Source organism: Centroberyx affinis, unplaced genomic scaffold, assembly GCF_046629955.1.
Source record: "Centroberyx affinis isolate AG114_WGS23_722 - 3 ecotype Tasmania unplaced genomic scaffold, CSIRO-AGI_Caff_v1 ptg002199l_1, whole genome shotgun sequence".
Taxonomy (NCBI): domain Eukaryota; kingdom Metazoa; phylum Chordata; class Actinopteri; order Beryciformes; family Berycidae; genus Centroberyx; species Centroberyx affinis.
Window position 1 is genome coordinate 23,290 of NW_027280504.1, and position 16,711 is coordinate 40,000.

Consider the following 16,711-nt stretch of genomic DNA (forward strand, 5'->3'; position numbering starts at 1 on the left):
TGGTTTATGTTTTTATAAAACCTCTCCTGCTAGCTGACATGGCATTTGGGCTTGCTGCCCACATAACTCATAGACTTAAGCTCTTAATGGTATTTCTTAAACTGTCTTATCCATCAATTACTTTCCTTCATAAACAGTTTCAGATGACAAAACGTGTTTAGACGTATTAATAAGAGAAACCCTACGTGTGATTTTGCAGGACAAAAAATTACTGTACAGTATGAATCCTTGAGGAAACAGGTCAAAACTTGTACTCTTGGTCATTCATACACCTCAACCAGTTAATACACACACTATACTGTACGTCTGAGGAGAAAGTTGGTTACTTCTGATAGAAATACGTATCCTTCAGCTGACTGATTTGCACACTTTTGAATTAGTACACCAGGAGGAAGTCGAAATCCTTAACTAGTATGAATGACATTTAAACCCATGAGTTTAGATCCTGGCTCATGCTGAACTATTCTCCCAGTTTAGTCTCTACTAGATACTGTAACATGAACTAACAGCGCATGTATTAAACTCAGCAAAAGCATTTACTAGATTTGTTTTGATGTCTTACAACATTTCTCAATGTAAACTGGGCAGGAGATTGCAATTTTAGTAGTAAGTTTGAAGTTGCACATTATATTTCACTCACTTGGAGAGCAGCCAACAGCCGCTGAAAACATTGTGATCCATGGCAGTTTTAGTTTGAACGGAGCACTCTTTGCTGCCTGTAAAATAATGCTACTGTGTCCCACAATGAGCCGCTCAAACAGTAAAATACTTTTCCATATAATTCATGTTTGGGCAGTTGGTTGTTTCTGGCTCTAAAGTTGGCATATTCAGTCTCTTCTTTTAGACTGTGTTTTTTATTGTTTAGAATATTTTTAGTTGGAAATGTCGAGTTTTTACGACTTATGAACAAAGTGTTTTTTATTTATTTTAAACAGAATTAGCTTTATCAAAGTCAAAAGCAGTGTTCACACAAACACCAGGACTGCATGAAGTATCATGAGTCTAGAAATGACAAACTCCCAGATGACAGAATCCCTTTGGAGGTTATTTTGCTGTTTTTGAGCCATTCTTGTGGGCTAATATATCATGGCACTGTTTCATATGTAACCCTGTTAAACCTGTCAGCATACTTGCTGCAGAATTGGGAGCTTCTGCCTCCACAGTGTGTACGGGCCTGCTGGCCAAACTAGTCGAATTCTTAGCACACCGACTCCCTGCTGCGTTACCATCTGCAGTCGGTCTAAAGTATAATATGATCGGTTGTTTTGCTTTATGAGAAAGTGTCTCCATGGCTTTTTCCACTTGAATGCCTCTGTTTACATCTCTGTGGTAACATCTCTTTAATCTTCATGCATGCGAGTGTACACACATTTGTATGCGGTGACGTGTTCATCTGTGGCTCGGTTTCAGTTCACCTTCACTTTAAGTATACCGCCACCCTAAGAGTGAATGTCTACTGTTTGACCGATAGCTGTCATGGATCTCAATGTCTGTGGGTGAGGGAAATGTAATGTAAAGGCCACACAAACCAAACCTTCCCTTCACCTCCCATCTGCTCTGTTCTATATTAATCTCTATTTACACATCAAGCCATTGTTATCTATAGAAACTCTGTTTATATAAATATATATATATATATCTGTATTTACATCTCTCTTCAAAAAAAAGTCAGTAGTGCTGTGCGATCTATCATATCAAAGTTAAATACACTCACAGAATAAACAGATACATGTAGAGGTAAGTATAGGTAATACAAAAACAGATACACAACTGTGATGAATCAACAGCTCGTCTCCACGTCACACCGGCCTGGCCGTACAAAAGGTTATAAGAAAGTGATCGACCTGTGGTTACAGAAACTCAGAACGCCAAACACTACCATGAAAAATATGGGGGTCAGCTCTCTGTCTTTCTGTCTCTGTTCTGTCTCGGGATCTGTCTCTCGGCGGTCAGCGGGGCTCCCACGGTGACAGCAGCAGGAAGAGCAGCGTGGCCAGGCTCAGGGGTGAGAGGTCAGAGGTCAACGTGTGGGCGGAGCCTCGAACAGCCACCTGAGAGAGAAGACGCGTTACGGAAAATGCTTTACATACTGTCATCGAAATTATGAGAGATGCAATAATGATCTGAAGAGCAGGAAAGAGGGGCGAGGTGTAGGGAGGAGACGCACCCGGGGAGGGGAGGGGTGGCGGGGAGGGACCGGGTGACGACGAGGAGGGGCGTCCTTCGTCCCCGGGCTACGACCGCTGGATACACCGCCGGACTCGCCCTCGCCTGAAGAGGTGGAAAGAGAGAGAGAGCAAAGGAGAGAGAGAGAGAGAGAGAGAGAGAGAGAGAGAGAGAGAGAGAGAAAGAGATGGGGGTTAGACTGATGAAAAGAGAAAGCTTAGTTTGAACAAAAAATGGATTTGCTGGGGAATTCAAGTGGCTGGATTCCAGTCTGGAAAAGTATTGTATTACATCCAAACTGTGGGGAGAAGTGTCATGTGTGTTTGTTTCTCTCTCTATCTCCGATTTTATTGGCATGACTGCTTATCAGAAACAATATTACCAAAGCAGTTACAATTACAAAACCTACATTTTCAAAAACCAACAAACAACATATGGTTTTTACATTCAAACCATATTGAGATGATAAATTACTTAGTTTGAAAACATAAACTTTATCATAGCACGTAGCTGTTGCACATAGCTGCAGATTATTACTTTAAATAAATATATGGGTAATTACAGTATAACTAGTCCTTATGAGTATCCAAATAAGAACCATTGCTAATTGGTAAGAGCACTAGGATTGGAATAGGAATAGGACAGAGACTAAAGCTTGTTCTGTGTATTAATGTGTAATACTTGAGCATCTGGTTTATCTTGTAAGCGGTCCCCACCTTTGAGGCTGTTGAAGTGGCTGATAAGATAAATCAAACGCACCTAAACAAGTTCAAGCATTTGAAAATCAATTTGTCACTCAACTCCATAAATAAGAGGTTGAGTCAAGATTTGTGGAAGTAATTTCTGCTGGTTCTGTTTTTGGTCTCACGGTTGCTGAAGTTTTGTATTATATGGAATTGTTTTGTTGTTTTCTAGAATGATTCCGAATGATTTATGGACCTTGCCCCACCCACCCACAGACTCAGAGAATTGTGAATATTGTTATCTCTAAACACACACACACACACACACACACACACACACACACACACACACACACACTCACAGATGTGTGAAGTGTTGCTTAATTTAATTGGCACACGGCTGGACCTCACCAGCTGCTTTACTGCTTTGGATGTGTGTATGCATGCATATGTGTGTGTGTGTGTGTGTTTGTGTGTGTGTGCGTGTGTGTGTGTGTGTGTGTGTGTTGGCAGTCCTCCAAGCCCCTCCTGGGAGGAACTCAGGTAAATGAGTGGATTAGGGGAGGAGGGAGACAGACAGTGCCGCAGGCAAAATGCATAGACAAACACACACACACACACATACACACATACACACACACACACACACCCACACACACACACACACACACAAAGTCAGAGACATTCTCATACTCACCAGCTCGGTCACAAAAAACACTCGGTCACAACATGCTCTCTCTCTTTGTCTCTCCGTCTCTCGCTCTGTCTTTCTCTCTCACCTTATATCTCTCCCTTGCTTTCTCTCTTTGTCTCTCTCTCTTTCTCACACACACTGGCACACACACGCACACGCACACACACACACACACACACGCACTTGCTTGGGCAGAAATCTGATTCTGTTGCCTACAATAGACATTGTCCTGCAGTACAATAGACAAAGAGACTCTTTCAGTAGCTGAGGAATGAGGTGAGCTGTTAATGTTCACACACACACACACACACACGCATACACACACACACACACACACACACACAAATAAACAAACATTTGATAGCAACATGATACTATACACATCGGGAAAGTACACATATACACATGCACACACACATACACATAAAACACACATGCACACACACTTGATGAACACATCGGAAATTCAAAATATACACACACAATCTTGCACAATATCTAAACGTGTGTTTTCTTCTCTCCATGTGATTTCTGGGATTTCTGAATATTATGACCAGAAATTGACAGGCAAATATGCAGGAGGGAAGTGTGTGTGTTTTAGTGTGTGTGTGTGTGTGTGTGTGTGTGTGTGTGTGCGTGTTCACAGATGATTTAATATCAACAGAATGTTTACCAATTAGGCATCTGTCCTTGATTTTATGCTCTCTTAGCAGATAGCGGCATGAAGCAATATGGGACCCTGGGACTCGCAGCTGTGTGTGTGTGTGTGTGTGTGTGTGCGTGTGTGTGTGCGTGTAGTCTATGTTTTTATGTCCATCTGTCCCACAAGAACAGAGAACCCTGAACAGTGGTTTCTGGTGGGAACCAGGCTTTTTGAAGGATCATTTCGGAACAGAGTTGCATATATTATTCCTTTTCCCAGTAACAAGCAGTGTAACAATAATACTTAATACTTCAGTTTCAGTAAGAATATCACAGTTACAGGTCAAACAAAATGTGTTACATTTGTTATCACTCCCTCTAAACATCAGAATTAATTTGAATTGTGCAAAAATGATGATTAGCCCCATCCACAGATTCCTTTTCTGCATAGTTAGTCATCATCCAGCTTAGATGACAGAAATGTTGACTTTTTCTGAGCGGAAGTATTCCCACTACTTAGATTTTATTGCACAAAAGGATGAACATCGGACATCAATTTCTCTGATCATTCAAACAGAGGCACACAGGTGAGGCGGTTGAGATATTTGAAGGTAAATTTAGTGTATTAGTGTATTAGTGTAACAAATTACTGCTCCCAGGGAGGGATAAGTAAAGTTAGTACAGCAGTACATACAGCAATACAGGACTGACACAGAAGGCACAGGACATACAAAATGCATGTATGACAGTAGAGGAAACATACAGTAAACACACATAAACACACTGCAAATGGACCAGAAAGTACAACAAGGTTGCTAAATAGACTGGGTGGCTTATATCAGTGTTGATAAAACGTCCTCACAAGTATGCCAGCTTGTATTTGCAAGACTGCGTGGGTTGCATGTTCATGTGTGTGTGTGTGTGTGTGTGTATGTGCTCTGAAGCTGGTGGCTGCACATCGTCTCCTCCTACATGTCCTTCAGCATGTTTGTCTCTTAGCAACAATCCTGAACATGTCACATATGGCACATTGGCCACACACACACACACACAAACACAGACACGCACGTACGCACACACACACACACAGCCAAAGGTGAGTGATGAACAATGTCACTGGTCATGCTCATGGGGGAGTTTAACCTTTCCTGCGATGAGTAATGAGTGTGTGTGTGTGCGTGTGTGTGATAATAAGAATGCAGGAGTGACATTTGAAGGATTCGGACACAGCGAGGCACAGCGGCAGACTGCAGTATCCAGGTCAGTGCTATTTCAACTCCGTCACAACATGTTACAGCCTTTTCTGTAAAACCCAACCAACCCAACACATAACAGCTAATGTAAGAGACAGGCTCCATTCACTCTGACATTTTGCCTCCCCAATGGAATTATAACTGACAGTTTACAAGGAGGGACACAAATGGATCCCAAATGGATGGGAGCTGGTGAAACAATAGGATAGTGATACATCATCCCCCCCCCCACCCCCCCACCCCAGCCTCCCACTTTGAGATCGACTTGGAATCTGAATACTTTCTGAAATAATTGTTTCAAAGTGGCACAGGCCCCGCGCACAGGGTCTCCCAAGGGTGACAGTCAGGGTCCCCAGCAGGTGGGGCAGGGCCATAAATCAAAGCTGTGGTAACCCACAGGAAACAGCCATCGCCGTGACAACAGAAGATGGGGTTGCCAAGCGCTTAGTGCATCTCTCTCACACACACACACACACACACACACACACACACATAGACTATTGTTATGGATCTAGTGAAGATGTTTTTTTACTGGTTGAGAGTTGCTATGGGACCACTGGAAACCATTGAAAATTGGCCATTTTTGATTACACTCACACTGTAGCTAATTATGTTTTATGATGCCCCCCCTCCCAAAATCCCATTGTAAAAGGTGCATGTGGGGAAAATAAAACTGGAGGAAACTAATTTTCCTACAGAAAATGTAAATGTGATCCAAAGCTTTTGCAGGCTTGTCAAATGGACTACAAACTAGTCTACAGCATTTGATTCTTCCTGCACTACATTAGCATAAAGGGTAATTCCGGTTATTTTCAATCTGGGCCTTATTTTCCTAGATATTTTTGCCATCATGAAGATTGATTGTGTTACAGTTCACTGTAGAGCTTTACTTACTTTACATGTCCTATCAACACTAACACTCACACTGCAATGGGACCTGCCTAGATCCGATTTTTCAATCATCCATTGCTTAAAACTGTATTTTGCCGACTGAGAAAAACAGGATTTTATTTTGCAGTTTCTGTCATCTCCCTTTTTTTCCTCAGTGGATAAAGTCAGAGGATAAAGTCAGAGAATATTTTTTTTAAATACCCCATAAAATAGAAATGGCAAAAGATATTCATTCAAATTTTAGCTGCTTGGTGTACTTGACACAGCTGTTAAAAACCTGTTATTAACTGTTTATAGTTGTTTTGATGATTATTTTGTATTGTATCAAACTATAATATTATTATTACTGTAATAGAAGCTAAATATTATAATACCTCAAAATTGACAAATCCAGCCAAAATCACCATTTTAATGTTCAAGCCTCTGTATCATAGCCTCATCTTGAATAAACAGTCCTGAAGCATCCATCCCAGAAAAGCCAATACCCAAACCTCAGCATAACTATGTTTAATTCTCTTTCATACATTCCTCCAGTCTGCCATCTGAAACAAAACCCCACTGATAACACAGCATCTTCCTAATAGCAGGAGACAATACCGTGTGTGTGTGTGTGTGTGTGTGTGTGTGTGTGTGTGTGTGTCAGAGAAGGATGTCAGCTATGCTTTGATCAGGCAGACCTGTGTGTAAACTCAAACTCAAATGAATGCATTTTAATACATGTAACAAGGAAGAGAAGCACTTGCATTGTCTTATCTTGCCTCAGAAGGTAACCTCAAGTAGTTCAAATATTTGTGTGTGAGAGAGAGAGAGAGAGAGAGAGAGAGAGAGAGAGAGAGAGAAAGAGATAGATGTAGAGGGAGAGAGTGTTAATGATGGTGTTTCATATCACATGCCTGTGGTGTATTGTACAGAACTGTCCATTTACACCCAATTACGCCCACTCTTGTTGCTGCTCAATTTGTATGTATACAATAGAGGTTCACACACCACACACACACACACACACACACGTGAGCGCACGCAAACACACACAGATGATGTGAGGTGACCTTGAAAAGCGTCTGGACGGGTTGGTGTGTGTGTATGCTTGTGTGTGTGTATGCGTGTGTGTGTGTGTGTGTGTGTGTGTGTGGGCGTGTAAATGTATCCCTAGCATTTCCAGCTGAATCAGTAATGAGCATCAGTAATGAGCATTTCATTACCTCGGCCTCAGTTCCCCAGGGAGGCAACACACACACACACACACACACACACGCCCACACACACACAAGCATGCACACACACACACTCACTAACAGCAGGCAGTGTATGGTTAAAGGAAGCTGTATTATGCCCTCAGCTAATATTTATCAGATTCCAATTCTAAACAGATAGAAAATAAAAGAAAGGCAGAGAGGGAGAAAGAGAATGAATGAAAGAAAGAAAGAAAGAAAGAGAGAGAGAGAGAAAGAAAAAAGAAAGAAAGAAGGAAAGGAAGAAAGAAAGAAAGAAAGAAAGACAAGTAGTCTGCTGTTCATATAAATGTATCAGTATGTAATGTGAAACTCTGTAAGTAGTCAATACATCTCTGCAGCGATGACACCAAGACTAATTCCTGTACAGTTATTCAGTTATGTATCAATGAAAAAAAGATACAAATTTAACATACTCTACTGTTTAGAACTACCAGGACTACTTCTCTGTTTCCATAGGAAATGAAGGTGGTGAGCAATTGGAGACCGTTTACAGCTAAGTTGACCAATGGGACAAGCTTCCAAAAACTTGGTGTGTTTAAGGATTTTGGACAACATCTTGGTCGGATTATCTAGCTGTTATCTCCATCAGCATCTCCATTGGCCTTAGTGGGCTAGTAAAATGTCTATCCCTTCTTGTTATCAACTGTTGATAACAATATAATATATAATAAAGATAGGTAAGATATGGACAGTATAAGAGATAATAGGTTGGTAATAGGTTGAATATGGATGCTGGAGACACTTTGACTTGCAGCAGGGCAAGGTCACACAAACAGAGGTTATGCATAGCCTCCAGTGGAATTATAAAATCTATGGAGGAGGGATGCGGGGGGAAAAAAGAGTTGAGGACTGCAGTCTAAATGCAGCCAGGGACCGACTGTGATTGGAGGTGGATGAAAGGACGAACACGGCAGAGTGATTGGTTGAAGGCTGTGCGTAAACACACGCTAGCGAGGGTCTCGTCCTTTTGTGTGCGCGCCATGTGAATGCTCATTTGAAGACGGCAATGAAGTGGGAGGAAGACTAAGCAGCGCAGCTAGACAAAGCAAGGGCAACAGGCTTTTTTTCATAAGGTCAAACATGGCAACGCAGCGTCCCTCTGGAGAGGAGAGCAAACGCACAAATGATTTCTTAAAACAAATGGGCCTGCACAAACTCACGCAGGGCGGTCAGACGGAGAGAGAGGCGGGCGGACAAATTGGCAAACAGGCTGATAGACAGGCTGACAGGGGATGAGCAGGACATGACAGACAGTATAGGGGATGCTAGATAGAGGTTATGGGCATGTTGGTAGCTTGCGAGTGCAGGTAGTCAGCCATGCACTTAGTTATTCACAAGATATTCAGTGGCATTTCCCTGAATAACTAGAGAGAGAGAGAGAGAGAGAGAGAGAGAGAGAGAGGGAGAGAGAGAGCAAAGTGAATGTGTAATTCTTTAATGAGGACCATCTCCCACCCTGGATCTATTGTTGTAACTCTACTGCTTATTAACCATTGCCACATGCTGAACACACACACTCAAACACTTACGCTGCTATGCAAATGCACATACACGCATTTGTGCGCACACACATACACACACAAACACAGCATGTGAGCCCTATCGTTTGCGTTTTTCCTTTTCCCTCTACACCCACTGTTGCCCCCCTATCGTCCTCTCCCCTATCTCTATGTCTCCCTATCTCCTCCTTTTATCCTCTCATTTTGTGTGTGAGTGTGTGTGTGTGTGTGTGTGCACTCTAGTCTGTATTCCCTGAGCAGGGAGACCTGGGGCAACACAAACACATAAAATAAAACCAAAGGCAAGCGATGAGGGCGAAAAGAGGAGCAATTAAAGGGGAATGCCAGTCAATTTAAATAATAATAAGAATAGAACATAAAAATCGAAACATTGTTATTCCTCATTGTTATTATGCCTACGAATAAGTGGAAGACTGAAAGGATCCATAACATATCTTACATCCTAATGTACTGAATGAACTTCATTTTATAGCAATGACCAATCTGAAGCGAAAGTATACTCAAGACACCACAGAAATCCTGGGTACTTTCACGGCCACCATCCCAGATTAGTGGGCTGGACAGACTTTTTTAGATTCTGGCTACCTGAGACAGCAGTGAATGTTTACTAATACAGATCAACGTGTCCTAGGGCAGAAGAATTACATGTTCCAGCGCTGGAAACCAGTGGCGTTCCCCTTTAAGATGAAATAGCATCTAAAGGCTTTGTGAATCTGGCCCCAGGGAGCCAGGGGTGAGGCCAGGAGAGCCGAGCCGAGCAGAGATGATAGAGGGAGGAACAGACACATGGAGGGTGGAACATAAATAGAAAATGGTGCAACAATATATCCTATTGTGTGTCCGTGATCGTTACAAACAACTTCAAGCATTTCGACTGCAAATTAGACCATGTTTATCTCATTTTGGATGAGCTTCAGTGTGGATCGTCAATGCAGTTCATTCTCCTAAATGACTTCCATATTTGGATAAACTAGACTCTGGTGGATTGTAACATAGAGGAAGTATTAGGCGAAGCATCATGCAAAAATATGTTACTTGCCAAAGAAGGACGGCAGACTATCTGCACCACCCCCTCTCTCTCTGCCCTCCACCTCCTCCTCCTCTCTCTTTCTCTCTCTCTCTTTCCTCATTGTCATCAAATAGGGTCCCATGGGAGGACAGACCACCTGGTAACCATGGTTACTGGGATTGTGTGCCCCTCACGAGTACACATTCACACATTCTCTTCCTCACACACACACACGCACACAGAAGTACACCTTGCACTCAGTAAAGATACAAACCCTTCCAGTATATACTGCCAGGAATGTAGTGGAGGATGAACCCACCTGAACATGTTTTATATTGGTGGAATACACTTTACACACCTTTTAAATCTCTATGATGTAAATTCACAGTATGTTTCATAGTAGGTGCTATCGAATTGATGTAAGTTATATGACGATAAGGTCATGTAAGGGGGGAAAAAGCACAAATTAATGCTTTTCTGAACATATTGATATTGGTGGTTGTGATGCCTAATGAGGATCACCGACTGGAGGTCAGAGGAGAGGGGAAGAGAGGAGAAGAGAGGAGAAGAGAGGAGCGGAGAGAAGAGAAGAGAAGAGAAGAGAAGAGAAGAGAAGAGAAGAGAAGAGAAGAGAAGAGAAGAGAAGAGAAGTGAAGAGAAGCGAAGAGGGGAAACAAGTAGGAGTTGAGCAGAGCTGTGATTACATTTACATTATTGACGTTATAGGACCTGGATATGTCTGGGGAGACGGAGAGATCGGCGGAGGGGCGGCAGAAGAAGGGATTGTGTTGGTTTGAGGAGAGAAAATCAATCAGTTTAATCTTGGTGAATTCCAGAGGAGAAGAGGATGAGAAATGAGTCAAAGAAGAGAGAAGACCAGGGAGAGAGAAACAAAAACCCTCCCATCCAAAACAGAGGGTAGCAGACCATGCTTATGGGCGTTTGTAGCATGAATTTTGATGCGTGTTTTGTATTTTGTCTCAGTATGACGATAAAAAATAAAAAGTATGACAGGTGTATATGACTGCTGACAGTAACGCTGCACTTCATAGCAACTAGCATGAGCTTGGGCTTCTATGTGGTCAAGATCTATAGCAACATGTGCTGTCAAAGGCATCCCTATGGGGATAGTGAATAAAACATACTACAGTATAATATTGATTTCAAAACAACAGACAAGTGCAATGCAAACGAACAAACTGTCAGCTTTTCGTGACAGGTCTTTTATTGCCTCCTAGTTAAAAACCATAATAAAAAAGAACATAAATGACAGAAACAGGGCTAAGTTAAGCTCACTGTTTTTGACTGCAGGTTTAATGTGATTCCCGGCTTTTGTCTTTGTTTTTGATGTGTGGATGATGTTTGCCAGCTGAATTTCCCTCTCTGGGATACCAAAGATCAACTTGCCTTGATGTGGAAAACGGAAATCACATAGCGAGGTGTTGTGTACTGTCTCGGCATGACTAAAATAACTTTTCACTGTGAAATGGACCAAGTAAATAAAACAGAGCCATGGTGGTACAGTATGTGGAAAAGCTGAGGTCACAAATTGTATAGTTTATAATATGTCATATATGAAATTGGGAATTGGATTTCAGCTCATGACCGATGCCCCCCCGTCTCTCTCTGCTGTCCCTTTCCACTATTCAATAAAGCCAAAATGTCACGAGAATTAATCCTTAGATGGAAGGACATACACATTTTTCATTTAATTCATCCCTGCCCATATCTGCAGCTTTAGGGTTAGAGAGTGAGAGAGAGAGGTCTTACGCTCCATCATGTGTGTGTTAAATAAAGAAAACAGTGGTTTGATATTGAGAAAGACATTTTAAGTCAAGAAGCAGCACGCTACTGGATCGGTTTCAGTCAGTCGGAGAGAGAACTGGCCCATCCATAAAACATACTGGATTAGGCACACAGACACGCAGACACACACACATTTGCATGCCCGCGTGCACACCAACACACACACACACACTCTCGCGCACACACACACAGGCAAAAACACACGCATGCACAAACATACAGAGACGTACACACAAGGGGCCATAAACATGGATTCTCACATACACACAATCGCAAATACACGTTCTCCTCTGTCACACGCACACACACACACACACACACACACACAAATCTCGTTCCATGCTCTCCCTATCCAGCTTATAAATAGGCTCCATATTTCAGCGATTCAGAGTTAGAGAAGTGGTTTGTAGACAGAATTTTAAGGAGGGAGCCAGAAAGCATGGACAGGCAGATATAGTGGCAGGCCTATCCAAAAAGAATCAGAGCTCCTTTCTGTTTTTTTTTTATTCATTTTGATGCTTTTATTATTCATACATTGCCTCGGAACTACTGATTTAATGTATAGGCATAAGAAGTACAGGAATAAGTCAAAAATAAATGAATAATTCTAGTCTATCTCTGTTTCTGTGGTGTGTGTAGCCTGGCTTGATGCTGCATCATTCATCCGGCTGTGGTGCGTGCGAGGTTTGTTTACATGGGTAGAGGTGCTGGCTAGCAGGGAATCATGCTGAAAATCCCCTTTTTTTCATTCTTTATTGTGGTTATTTCTTCAGGAATCCATTGTGGCTTGAGGGACACGCTGCCCACGCACCACCTTGGTAAATCATAACCAGCAATTTTCTCTGTAAATAGCCAGTGAAGCTACCAGTTTCAGGCCCGGTGGGAGGTGTATGTTTCCACAGATCTGACACATCAAGCTAAGCGAATAGGATGTGACAAATGTATAATAACTACATTCGATCAATAAGAGGAGATACTACTTATATATAACAATGACAAAGCCAACATGTTATATTGGTATATTGGTATATTTGAGATATTAGTATAATTACTGTGAACAAAAGAGATCATCACAGAGAAGACTGTCAGCCACTACCAGCCGCTACACTTCATTTTACAACACATTTTGTGTTCCACTGGGCTGGATTCCACCCAAAATCTGCTGGATTGCTTTAAAGCTTCAGCTTTAAAACTGGAAGAGGGGGCTGTTCTTCCAATGCAAACGCAGCTAAAACATGGTGGTTTTGAATCTGGAATATTATTGCATTGTCTTCATACCAAACCCCTCTGTGTCTATGGGGATCTGCACTAGCATGGCTATTGCTATTATACAGCACCAGAAGTGTCTAACAAGCTAGAGTTCTGCTTTATACACAGTAGTGAGTAGAGTAATGAGCGGGTTTGCAGGGACAGTCAGCCTGACAATGACCTTTGACCCTGTTGTATAACATCCTGCCCTCAGGAACAGAGATCCCACCACCCGATGGTCACCAGGGTCTTGTGACCTAGAGTGTGACACAAACTCCAGTCATGGGTTACAGGGTGAGGATGCAGGATGCACGAATGAGCAGAGGTTTACCGAAGTATGAAAATCAATCAGATGGGGCCCACCCAGCTCCATTGATTCTATTCTATTCTATTCTATTCTATTCTATTCTATTCTATCTGAATAAAAACTATTTAGCTGGTCCCTTTGAAACAATTTCATTTCCGCATCTGGTCTTGTCATGTTTACAAAATTCAAACGTTGTTATGACATTATTGACTTGACCTGAAAATGATTGGCCCAGGTCACGGACCAATAAGACCATGGAAACTGCAGTCACAAGCCAATGGGATCATGGAAAGTTCTGTCATCATGGGTTGCCGGGGTCTTGTATGTTGATAACCAACATACAGTATATGTTTTTCCAGCTAAAGATAGACGCAGACTGTAAAGCTTTACATAACATATAGAGGAGGGTGTATGTGAGTCTTTGAGGACCCTTCGACCTTCAGGCTACTGGCAGAAGATTGATGATATTCCAGAAAAATACTAAATCTATTCATTATTATTCAATGGGAACAGCACAATTCAGTTTGGAAGAAAGGCTCTGGGTAAACTAATCTGTGTAGACTAGCTACTGAGTCTGATAAAACTACTTTAAGACTTAAGACTCCCAAACTTTTTCTGGTCAAGGACCCAAACCATTACATTTGGCCGAGAACCTCGTAATAGAGAGATAGATAAATTATTTTTTTTAATAAGCAATTTAAATTATAACAAATTTAAGTTATTCCGAGTCCCTGGGATCCCTTCAAGGCCCCTAGGGGTCCCCAGATCTCCCCGTGAGACCCATGTATTATGTATAAGCATAAGCACGATGAATAAGTCAAGAGATAAATGAATAATTATAGTTTATCTCTCCATTTGTGTTTTCGTTGTGACCTGGTTGGTACTGCATCCCTTATTCTAACCGAGTAAAAAATAAACTGCTGCTCTCAGCAGAAAGAGAGATGGAAAAGGGGAGGGGGGAATGCAGGGACAGAGAGAGAGAGAGAGAGAGAGAGAGAGAACAGATGAATCCAGATGAATCCATCTCTCAGTACTCTCCCTCCCCCTGGGCATTTCCCTGCTGGCACAAGATAGGAGCACGCTGACGCATTTTAAAACCTCTACCATGCCAAGGAACTCTGTGTGTGTGTGTGTGTGTGTGTGTGTGTGTCTCTGCATGTGTGTGTGTCTTTATGTGTGTTTATGTTCATGATGTATATGCGTGCATCTGCTGGCGTGTGTGTAAGAATCAGAATCTCTATATTTGCGTGTGGACATCTATGCGTACACATACACACACCCATCATGCATGGGTGTGTGTATGTGTGTGTGTGTGTGTGTGTGTGTGACTGACTCACCGTTCTCACCAGATCCTTCGCAGCCATCTTCGTCATCACAGTCGTCCCCGCTGCCCCTCTCTCTCTGTCCACTCCCTCCCTCCTCTTCTTCCTTCCTCCCTCTGGCTCTGCTCACCCAGCCTAGCTCCACTAGCAGCTCCTGAACACACACACACACACACACACACACACACGTAATGTCCATACACATTATACATTCATGGCAAACATACAAACACACATATGCACTCACATTTACATTTTTCTTTTACATTTTAGGTATATAGCTGATGTTCTTATCCAGAGTGACTTACAATGAGTGCAACAGTAGAATAAGCTTCAATTCCCAGATCACCACCATGACACACAACCAATAACAACAAGGTCAAAGGTCGGGGTCATAGGGCGCTGACAATACTCGAATCATCATGATACTAGAACGAGTGTGTCAAAGAGAAGAGCTAGGAGCTAAAGAGAGAGGTTGAAGTGATTTATTTTTCCGCAAAATACTGAAAGACACACAAAATAGTCAAGAAGGCATGTAAGCATAAACACACTCAGAAACATGAAAGGGCACACACAGACTCACATGCACACACACACACACACACACACAGGTCACTGAGAAGACAAGAGGGTAATTGAGGTCATCCCATCTCTATATGAATCCATATTCTCTACTGTTCAGTTAAATCGGTTTATGGATGCTGTGGCACACAGACTGTATGTTATATAGCAAGGCTGTCAGATGAAAAACGTATACCCCCCCCCCCTCCATTAACACCAATTCAGTCACATACAGGGTTTTGAACGGGTTTCCTGATGCTTTAATGTCATGGAATTTGCTCAATCCATGAAACTTTTGGTCCAAATTCAAAAATTCAAAAATTTGAGTTATTCGTTTTTCACACAACAACAGTGACAGCAACATATAATTGATATGTGTGTATGGTAGAGAGTAGAAGGGGGGTAAGCTATGAATACCAGTCAAGGATAGAGATAAGGCAAACAACCGCCAACATTAAAAAAAAATATATATATAGTGTAGTATCTTTTTTTAAATTTTCGCCTAAGACAACGTTTTCAGAGGCTCATGCTACTTATTATACGGTACACTTTGAAAAGGTATTGTTATGGTTTGCATTACCTTACAATGGTAAGCTCTATCTGGCCAATTTAACACTAGAAAGGCCAAACTGCAGTCTGACTGCTGTTCTGAGTTTTAGAACTAAAATACCCCAGCTTTCAAATTGTTCCTCTGTGACTTTGCCTCGATCCGGTTTTCTGGATAAATAGATATAGATTTTCAAAAATGATACAAGGACTAGTATTATAGGACATACATAGCTTCACTTGAGGGTTTGTTGGCCTTTTCTTCCATCCAAAATCCATTCTCCTCTCTAGCATTAAGGTCCCTTCAATACAAAAACATATCAGCTTTGGCTGTATAATGGGATGTAGCATGGCGACACACACACACACACACACTGAGTGTAGAAGTCCTGCTTTTTAGTGTATGCATGGATTATAGGCATGGTTGCAAGTGTACAACTGTTGCACTGTTGCTCCACCCCTGAGAGGAATTATTACATATCATAAAATCTGTAATGCTCACTGCTTTATTTTGTGATGAAGTTTTGTAATTTACTTTTTTGTTGTACCCACTTCCCCTCAACCAGCCTCACCTACCCCTTCCCCCCAGAGCACTGGTGTGAACTTGCTGCTTTCAGCTCTGGGTTTTACATGTAGATGGAGAGAGCGATAGCGAGAGCGAAAAACTGGAGCTGCGTCTCTTACTCAAAATCATATTGGGAAATTGGTATGTCTGCCTTTTCTACAATGGGTTTCCCCCTTGTTGAACATCGTGCAAAAAGTAGAGTCTAGTAAGCAGCCCTCTCTCTTTGATTCTGAGCGACTGACACCAAAACCTGTTTCCTGTTG

At 42.0% G+C, this 16,711-nt stretch overlaps 1 protein-coding gene across 1 annotated transcript in view; it reads right to left on the reverse strand.

The window, feature by feature from the left end:
* Positions 1-1,949: 1,949 nt before the first annotated feature.
* Positions 1,950-16,711, reverse strand: part of LOC139655168 (glypican-5-like) — a 39,302-nt gene continuing 24,540 nt past the window's right edge. Inside the window, exons 9-11 of the mRNA XM_071532503.1 lie at positions 14,792-14,930; positions 2,168-2,271; positions 1,950-2,051 (exon numbers count right to left, since the gene is read on the reverse strand). Coding sequence (XP_071388604.1) covers positions 1,950-2,051; positions 2,168-2,271; positions 14,792-14,930 — 345 coding nt within the window. The remainder of the gene's footprint in view (positions 2,052-2,167; positions 2,272-14,791; positions 14,931-16,711) is intronic.